Here is a 10,552-nt window from a genome sequence, read left to right on the forward strand (position 1 = left end):
CTGCATCATCGATACTGTACAGTTTACACAGGAAATAGATATGACGAGAACACGTGGTAAATCCACAATATTACCACAGACTTAGCCGTGGTATTACTTGATATATGATCTATTATCTTTTACAAATTGTGAAATCGGTCGCGAAAGATCCAGACTCGACTGGCTGCGGGACATGTCAATTCACGAAGACACGTGCACGATACATTTACAGTGAACAAATATCAGTTGGATCGAAACTGGAAATCAGGTTCAGTCCAATCGTATCTACCACAAATAAGAATAGTTGCACACAATTAGTTTCACAATACAATGTATATTTCATATATTAAAGTTTTATTTGATACATCCACATGTACATGTACAAGTTTTTTTTTAATTTGTTACTGCATAAAAAATAGCCATGATGATCGTCTTTTGTATATATTATTTACTGTGTACTAGTTGATAGGTGAAAGATTTTTGAAATTTTGCTTTCCGATTTTATTAAAAAGTGAAAATCGTGATTTCAGAGTATTCAGTGACCACCAGGATAAAAATATCTTGTATCTTAAAGCATGGGTCATCGGACCTGACTGAATACACAACGACGGGCAAGATATGTGTAATAGATGCCTCCTGTCTCATTTCAGAAATATAATCATTTACGCTTAAAATTGATTTTGACATATTGTAAAGCTCGACTGCCAAAACAACACCATCCTGGCGACTAGCATCATGAAGAACTCACTCTGATGAATAGTAATGACGGCGTAAAATTGAGGTCCTCTCTCTTTCTTCTGTACTATCATGTGCCAGTAAACCAGCCAGACGCGGTGTTCTATATGTACAAACCTAAACAGATCACTAAACAGGATAACAGCGTTAACCACAGGCGAGGACATGGCACTGTCGCCATAGATACTGCGCCCCCACTGGTTTTGTTAAGACCTGGGATCGAATCCAGCCAAAATTTCACCATGTCCCTGTGGAGGTGTTCCTTGACTGTAAGGCTGAGGTCAAAGTCCATGTAGCGTGCTCGTCCCTGGTCAAATTGTGGCCATAGTGGGAGTGATAGAGATACAGCATTGGGCCCATTTGGATCTCTACAAAGTATACAAGACGTAAAGAGTATTATGGAGTCTGCGAAACACATATATTACATATCATTTTATTGGTAAGGTGGTTGTTTGATGCAATATCATGACTTTTTTTAGCATATCTTAATTCTTCAAGCATTTTCAAATATGTATTAAAACATCACAACTAATAAACAGACTTCATCATTCAACGGCATGTTTTTTACTTACCCAAATTTAGCAAAGTTCGTCAAATAAGTCATCATGGCTTCACTTAGTGACCTCTCAGCACTGGAAAAGTTGTATAAAGGCATTCCAAATATATAGACAAGTTCATCGCCATGGTAGGCTCCTTTCAACCAGATGGGCAGACCCGGGGTCGTCACAAACGAAGACTTATGGGATAAGACGAATTGGTACGACTGACAATTTCCTACAATATGACGTGTTAAGGTTTCTACGGCCCGGCTGTCGTACATCATGTCACCAAATACGCCCACCAGACGTCGTGCCTGGTCTGCCAATGTGCCATTCGAAGTGTAATTCATACATATGGCGTCAGAAACGTTGACGCTGGAACCGTAATAATCACGTGCAAGTGCAGGTGCAATGGATTCACACAGTGCGCTTGTTGGTGCTCCATCTGAGAGCGAAAAATTATACTGAGTTTGAATGACTTTCAAATATGACCTTATCAAACCTCCGTCAGCGCTATTTGTTCCCGCCATGTAGTCAGCTGACAAGAATCGTCTACTTCCATCCGACTCTTGGTCATACATAATACTACGGGGCCAGTCAACCAGTATTTCACCATCAATTACAGGTGCCGGTCGCATGATAAATTGAGGACTCGACGAATCTTCTGCCACGATCAGATTCTGTCCTTGGAGTAGTGCAGATGCATTTTGGTTTCTCATGCAGTCTACCAGCGTAGTCATATCACTTGGTGATCCACCTGAAGGGACGCAACCAAGTTTAGCTGCAAGTCTTAGTGCTGCGTTCCTAGGATTATGTGTAATTGCCCTAGGACTCAACCCGAATCCGCTCATTGGGATAGCTCTCCGGAAAAGATCTTTGGTTTGTGTCGACAACAGAAGTAAGCCAATGCTATAACCGCCAGCCGAATGGCCGAACACTGTCACCTGTGCAGGATTTCCCCCGAATAATTCAATGTTCTCCTGTACCCAACGAAGTGCATAAATCTGATCCCAGAGACCGTAATTTCCTGTCGCTGACTCGTCTTCTGTGCTGAGAAAGCCGAAGAATCCGAGGCGATAGTTTGTGATAACAACGATAACATTGCCGTGTAGAGCCAGGAATGAGCCATCATATAGCGACGCCGTCTTTGTCTTGTATCCTCCACCATGTATGTAAACCATCACTGAGAGATTAGCTGTTATATTTATCCCACCTGGGACGTAAACGTTTAAATAAAGGCAGTCTTCAGAGACAACGTTATTTTCCAGCATATTCGCGTAACGTCTACTTAACAGTTGCATACACGGGGGTCCGTGATGGCTTGCATCGAGTATTCCAGTCCATGAATCCGGTGTCTGTGGTTTCTGGAATCGTAAATTCCCAATCGGTGGTTTGGCAAATGGTAATTTCAGAAACTGATACACTGTTTCGTTCCCAATAGTCACTCTCTTGCCTTGGATGGCTCCATATGTAATGTTGACGATGCCATCTGTAGATACGTCTGAACTTGTCACTGTGTGCACTGTCATACAGACAATAAAGATACGTAGTATGAACTCCATAGTCGGAAGGATATTAATGCCGAGCTGAAAGAAAACACATAAGACAACAGAATAAAAACTTGATAATGGAAGAACATTACCAATTCCTCAAGAAAGAATTATTTTGTTAGTTACCGGTAAAGTAATTTCAAGTAAATCTTTCTTTTTTCTCTCATTATCTTCGAGAATAAGATAAAATGGCGGAAAGTATACCTAGATTCTGTAAACGTATTTACTTTGAGGTTATCAAATGCTGACTTTCATTCATAATCGTTAAAATGCAATGAGCGCAATCTTATTTTAGCAGAAGACACTTACTCTTCCGGTTCATCTGGTCTTATTTTCCGTGTACTTTTTCAGTAGTCTTTGTGTGATTTTATTCTTTTGTTTTTTTTACCCTATCCTCGATACTCGGGGCCCAAAATTGCAGGCACAAGTAATTTGATTGCTTCAGAGCAGGTTTCAGGAGAGAGAAAAAACTGACCAATCACAGACTGATACGCCCCTTTGAAGACTACAAAGGAGCGACACCCAACTTCAAAGCCAGTACATCACAACTTTGTACGACCTCGAGATTCGTTTGATATATATCAAGAATAAAATTAGTCATATCATCCTTTCCACAAGGTGTCGCACATGGAACTTTCAATTTTGCCAGGAAATGTCCCAGAGTTTTAGAAAGCAAATGTTATCGTAAGTGACGGGGTATCAAGGAAGATTTACCCTCGTTTTTATTGAATTGTGAGTTTTCATTAAGATTATATTCACAAGTAAGTATTTTCTAGCTGTTATAACTGAATAATAGGATTATCGCTATATGTACATTTACGAAAAATAAAATCTATGTGAAAAACACAATTTGTTTGTAGAAATAATCGAAGGATTTAATTTGTGTGTACGACAAGAAATTATTTTATCTGATCCAGGTGTCCGAGAATTTCTTATTGCAAGACACGTGGAAGCAGTTGATCTGCTCTTAAATCTGTAAATATGTATTTATGTAAGGTATACTTACCTCCACTAGCTTGTCTCCTTCTCGAACACACCAGGAAAATATTGAGCATTCGAGACGCAAAACGTCAGTGGTTTGTTCCAGAGCTATCCAAACGTTTTACATGACAACACAAACACTCCGAGTGTCTGCTGCAATAACATCTTATCATGTAGCGTTCCAAATTGACAGTAACCTTTTTTTAAACAACTATACATCAAGATAACATGTTTGTAGGAATGTTAGTAGAGAAGGTGAAGGTACGATTGAGTGATAACCCGTTGAATGCTAAGGCAGGGATAGACAAACATGTATCGGCTCTAAGTAGTCTGTTAGGATAAGAAATATATGTATTTCACAGGATAAACTGACATATATACCAGACGTTTATGGTGTGACATGTTAAGGGGAAAAATTGATCACACGAGCTGGTATCTATGGTGACAATGGAATATGACACACTTGCAATAAAATTATATCATAGAGGGGACAATATATGACAACATCAAAATGACAAAGAAAAGATTCTTTCCGGCCATTTTTACAAAATGAGTTTAACCGTGAGATAAAAAAACCTTTATCGCGTGGGATAGAAACTCAGGTTATAGAAGAGTTGTGCTGGCCCTCCGTGTTTTAATCTTCAGCAATTTTTTGCAGAATAACAATACCAATCAATAATGACTCCCTAATACACAGTTTATATAAACACTTCTCGATTTAATATTAACATCATCCCACAAAGCAACAAATATCTCAACACCCACAAGTATGTTAAACACCGCAACAGTAACAGCAAGCGAAATATCAAAATCTTTTAGCCTAACTGAAGAAAAAAACCTTTGTATGCAATAGATTATTGCTTTATAGAACATGACGAATCATAGCTTTAACACGCAACAACCTCCAGCAAAAAAATAATTGTTTAATGACCGAAATATCTCACTACATCCGTGAGTTGTTGCCTATCTATGTACAACCAACAAGCTGCTTAGTTGTTTAGAAATATATAAAAGGAGATTACAGCATATGTCTTATGATTTATTCATTTAAAATTGTATAATATGAATAGCAGGCCAACAACAACAGAGACCAGAATACCGATAGATACATTAGAACCCACGCCATTTATCTCCTGACATTGTATCAGCTGTTTTGGCACGTGTTTGTTCCAGAATTCCATTCGATCGGTGAACAGAGCTTGTCCCACAGTGTCCGTTACTGATATGTTCAGATAAGGCTTGCTGGGAAGTTTGTATGGAGGCCATTCCAGAAGGCTGGTATCATTGCCGTTTGGATCTCTGAAATACGAAATGAATATTTTGTGAACTGATAACCCTTTTGCAGAAAAAAAGCAATGTTTCAAGATTTTTATTTTATTGTATTTAATAAACATCTACAATTCATACACATCAACGTGTTATACTTTTGATAGTTTTATATGCAGCTGATCTGAGAATGGCGTACACCAGCAAACGCAATTGTTGGTGAAGAGCTTGTTCATCTTACCCAGTTTTTGCGAAGTTTGTCCAGTAAGTCATCACTCTCTTAGATATCGCCAGTTCTTCGTCGCCATGTGGTACATTGCTAGGATATAGTTCGTTCAGACCGAACACAAAAGCAAGCTCGTCAGCATGATTTGCTCCGTGCAGCCACAATGGTCTGGGATGTACAGGTCCCCAGCGAGGCTCGTATGAGAAAAAGTATTGATATGTTTTACTGTCGCTTCCAATGTGGGCGTCTAGAGACCGGACGGCCGGACTGTAGTAATCGACATCAGCATAGAGGTTTTCGGCGCTTGAAGTTTGAGTCTCAATGTCATCGTTGAGTACGGGTGTTACATATTGATCACACGCTGACGTATAAATGTCAACACAGTTGTCATACAGTTGAAGAACAAGATTTGGTACGACATGATCACGTAAAATACTGGCCGGTATTTCTTCTGTGAAATTTATCGTCGGAAATTCTTTTTGATAACGGGTGAGATCAAAGTAAAACAGCCCCCCGTCTGCCGAGTTCATTCCAGCCAAATAATCAACACTTCGGAAGAATTGCATCGCTTCACTGTCGTGGTCACTTAAGATTGCGTCAAAATCTTTGGGAAAGAGTTCCCCGTCTATGGTAGGGCCAAGTGCTGAGAGTATGGTAAAGCTAGACTGTTGCACAACGCCAAATGCCTTAAAGAACGCAGTAACAAGTTGTTCTGCGCTTTGTTGACGTAAACATCTCACGGTAGAAGCAGAGGTGTCGGAGAAACATCCAAGTTCATCCACAACTTTAGAAAATACTTTCATTGCTTCTACTCCAGAATCACGGGGCCCAACACTTGACCCACTTTCAGCAATGACTCTCTGAAACACATCTTTGTTCTGGGTAATAATAGCTTGAAGGCCAACACTGACACCTCCAGCGGATTCACCGAATATAGTAATTAAAGACGGATTGCCACCGTAGTCTTCTATATTATCTTTAACCCACCGGAGAGCCAGCATCTGGTCCCACAACCCATAATTACCATGTGTGGTATTATCGCCCGTGCTAAAGAAACCAAATATGTTCAGCCGGTAGTTAATGGTTACGACAATTACATCGCCATGTAACGCGAGAGTTGATCCACCAGTTTCTGATCCACTACCGGAAATGAAACTACCACCATGAATCCACACCATCACTGCACGTTTAGCCGATGTATCTAGGCTATTTGGTACATATACATTAAGATACAAGCAATCTTCAGATGTGCGAGTTCCCGCTTGCATGCATGCGTGTCCGTATGATGTACAGTCGAGAGTTCCGACCCATGCATTTGGTACTTCAGGTTTTTCGAACCGAAGATCTCCTACTGGTGGCTTAGCAAATGGAATTCTCCTGAACTGGAAAATGTTTCCATCATCCGATGTGATGTTGAGGCCTCGGACGGACCCCAGTCGCGTTGACCATTCGACGGTACTGGGTTGATCATCGGTTGCTATGATATTAACTCCATAAAGCAAGACGATGCAGAGAACACCATACCATCGGACGTATTGGATTTTGTTCATGGTGACCAGTACCTCTCTGGAAAGTAAATAAAATAATAAGATTTAATCGTTATGTAGTGTGTTAGATTAGTTTTTGTGTATCGCTTACCAAGTACATCGTATACTGCCATCTTTAACTTTATCGGGATAGAAAGCGTGCTGACTGAAAGAGGCAACCAAACTGATAGGCAGTTGGGCTTGATCCCTAGTTGAAGTAAATACAACTCCTGATTATAAGTAGACACACTATTATATGTAATGAGTGGAGCTCGGTGGCGACCTAGAATAGCGTACGGACGTGGTAACAGTTGTCTCCGGTATAGTAAGCTAAGATTAATCTAAAGTTCTGCACTAAGGAATGATGTTATGTTACTTATAAAGTATACAAACATATAAATAGAACTATTGTAAGTCATGTAATCTGTAATGAAGTCAGTTCGGGGGAAAAGCATTTTTAAAACTCCAATTTTTGACTTTTTTTTTTTTTAATTGCTTGAATGAAAACTATATGACAGAAGACAGATCGTGTTTCGTTTGGGTCGAGATGTGTTATCCTTACGTGTGGCAAATGTCTAGCATAATACAAACAAGTTTGTGTAAAACAGCGAATTAATGCATTCTGGGAGACAGGTAAATAGAATGACGTCCGTTATGTTGCGAGTTATCCGAGACGAAGTGCAAAGCGCTGGCGGTCAACACGGCGCCTAAATGACGTCACTTATTGTCCTGATGTACAGACTGCATCTATATATATATTGTGGATATAATCCAGATTTAAAGTGAGTAAATGGGAAGCCAACATCCAAAATATATAAATATATTGCGATGGCAATATCATTGGCACACTTTTTGTAATGGTCTGTTCTGAGTGCAGTAAAAATAAGAAGCTTTAAAAGATAAGGATATCTTTGAAGGAATGTTTGTAAAAGATATTACATCCGGATGTTGTTGTGAGGTAAGGTATGTAACTGGTAAGAATGGACCTGAAACGTAAGAAAATAAAAAAATATTATAGCAGTTATCAGACATGGGCACCCTTCCTTGTCAATATATTGCTACGCATCACTGAAATTTGTATTTCTGAGACGTAACAGAAGATTGTACCAAAGAGTTACAGTACAGTCAAAAATGGATTAAACTGCCTCAGAAAGCTTCCTCTCTCTAGAACGGTCAGTGATGCTAGGAGCCTAAATCTCGAAACCTAGGTAGCGGCGAAAGACAATTACTAATTTCGTGAACAATTCTGAATAACCAGAGCGTGAATTGAAATTGTAGACATGCGGAAGAGGTGACGTTAACCGAGTCTTACCACAGCGGGAGTACAGAAAGTAGAACGAGTGCTTGTATGTAAACAATGGACAGGTCGTACGTATCCGACTCGTAGAAAAAACACATAGGAAACACATATATATGACAAGTGTTCGCCGTCACAAAATCTTACGACGGTTTCCTGTATGATCAGGTTATGTGTAGTAAAGGCTGGACACGGAAAAACCGTGATCAGTGGAATAAAGTAGGAAAATCCTTATGATAAATAGTACATTTACATTTACTTAAATTAAAATGTGTAAATATGACATGGCTACTAGTTTGTGATATTAAGAATATAATCATAATTTCTATATCTTAGATATAAGTAGATTATTACCTACCTTGCGGTATGGTCAGCTACATGTAAGTGTAGATAGGTAACGAGTTTGTACTAAGTTAACACTCCAGTCAGTACTACTAGAGAGCGACATTCAAACGTCCCCTCGCAGAATGGAATGTTGGTCACAAACAGTACTGTCTGTAAAAAAAATGTGTCATGCGCATCGATGCATATACCGGGGATTATGTTACTTTTGCACCCCCATATACATGGGGTGTAGTGAACAGTGTGTGAAGATATATCGGGTTCTTTCAGTGCATTTATCCGTCCGTCGTTGTATGGTAGCACTTACAATTGTACAATAGTAGAAATCCGGCGTCTGATAGCATTAATGTGGTGATAGGTGTGTGCTTTAGGGTCTAAAATCAAAGGTTGAGTTATGAACGGAGTTAGAAAAACGTCCTTACATTTATCCATTGACCGACTATGATAGATGTAGTTTTCATTTACACTATATTATAATTACCTAATTCAGTTTCGACGTTCACGTGTTCACGTGTGTGAAATGCTTAAGTCGACGTATTTGATTTCAGGACCATGTTTACTGTACATCATCCAATCTCCCGACTACGTAGTTTCATCGATAATATTCAGATTTGTCCTCCTTAAGAATGATGTGATACAATAAATAAAAATAACTGGTAGATATTACTTATTAAATGATGATTAACACACATCGGTTAAGATATCGCACTTCAATCATGACCCACCACTGATCTCCAAACCGGACGGTTATTATCAGCCATCTGAAAACAAGGCAAAAACCGTAGCGATATGGTTTATACAGGGAGGCGTAATACTAATGATATAACTATGTATTATCATGTCTCTGACTTAAGTGATAGTTCGTTTCAAACTTAAAGATACACAAATGTTATCTATATGCGTGGATGGAGACTCTATTTTGAAAAAGGGAAAAGATTCTATGATGTCGAGAATAAATGGCGACTACTTCACATTTCGTGGAACTAATTTTCACAAGACAATCTATATAGTAAAATATCTAACACGTGTTTGAAATAACGGCAATTGTCAGACCGATCCCTAATATCAAGTGCACCCTCCCTAACAGCTGAAGCGTCTCGAATTCTGCGTGGCACGGACATTGGTTGTCTGTAGAAGAGTGTTACTCCATTCCTCAGTATGTTCGTTGACCAAAATTGCGGAGGTTATTAGGGGTGTTTACACGAATTTGAACTCTCCAACAAGTGTTGGATTGGGAAACAAATTGGGCTATATGAAGGTCATTCAATAGGGACTATGTTCTTAATTGCAAGAAAATCCCTACAAACTCTTGCAATGCGTGGCCTAGCGTTATCATGCTGAAAGGTCAAATGGTGCCTCATAAGAAAAAGCACAACATGAGGTCTCAGGATCTCATCTCGATAGCGTACAGCCGTTACTTTCCCGTTAGTTATCACTAAAAGTGTCTTTAAACCACGAGAAATTCCTCCTCAAACCATAACCGATCCATCCCTAAAACTGTCGTGCTCCAAAACGTAAACGTTTGCCATATGCTCTCCTCGACGCCGGTACACACCTTGACGGCCATCTTATCGAAATAACGTGAATCGAGATTCACCGTGCTGAACATGGACCTTCAACATCTCATATTGAAACGTCTGGACACATGTGCCGTCAACCATCGCATACGACGTCGTGCTCGAGGTGCCAGTCAGTGGCAAACCAACGTACTGGCGACGTGAGTGTAAATTTTCCTCTCGCAGTCTTTGTATCGCAGTTTTTTTGGGGGGATTTGACGGTTTCCATTACCTATGATATTTCAAGCCGTTACGGCTGCTGTTAATCTCCTGTTACGAAATCAGGCGAGTTTGATGAAGCGATCTTGACGTCATAACGTTACACGTGGACGTCCGGATCTAGGTCTGTCATCATCGCGTTGAGATTTAAAACTAATATAGATTTAAAACTTATTGTCGGTTTGTGCACTCTGAAGTGAGTAGCGACATGCTGTTGAGTGTCACGAGCGTTGCGAAAGCCCGTCCTCTTTAAAGTTTGTATAAACAATCATTGATTGCAGGTGCATTGGTGATCACACGTCTTGGTGATACCCAGACATCGAAACTAGTTTGAAT

General features: G+C 39.7%; 1 protein-coding gene across 1 annotated transcript; it reads right to left on the minus strand.

Moving 5' to 3' along the window:
• Positions 1-817: 817 nt before the first annotated feature.
• Positions 818-6,826, minus strand: LOC132560731 (uncharacterized). The gene is made up of 4 exons (XM_060225408.1): positions 5,292-6,826; positions 4,906-5,083; positions 1,287-2,839; positions 818-1,082 (listed from the first exon to the last, which is right to left on the minus strand). The coding sequence occupies exons 1-4, from the start codon at positions 6,824-6,826 to the stop codon at positions 818-820; spliced, it is 3,531 nt and encodes a 1,176-aa protein (XP_060081391.1).
• Positions 6,827-10,552: the final 3,726 nt, after the last annotated feature.

This window comes from Ylistrum balloti, unplaced genomic scaffold (assembly GCF_031769215.1).
Source record: "Ylistrum balloti isolate Yb309-2 unplaced genomic scaffold, AGI_CSIRO_Ybal_v1 Utg371104, whole genome shotgun sequence".
Lineage (NCBI taxonomy): Eukaryota > Metazoa > Mollusca > Bivalvia > Pectinida > Pectinidae > Ylistrum > Ylistrum balloti.

Excerpts from the sequence above, each read along its gene's own strand:
- LOC132560731 (XM_060225408.1), bottom strand. The coding sequence starts at position 6,826 with ATGAACAAAATCCAATACGTCCGATGGTATGGTGTTCTCTGCATCGTC. Across the intron at positions 5,084-5,291 it reads ACAAACTTCGCAAAAACTGG|AGATCCAAACGGCAATGATA; the intron begins GTAAGATGAACA and ends TTCGTATTTCAG. Across the intron at positions 1,083-1,286 it reads ACGAACTTTGCTAAATTTGG|AGATCCAAATGGGCCCAATG; the intron begins GTAAGTAAAAAA and ends TATACTTTGTAG.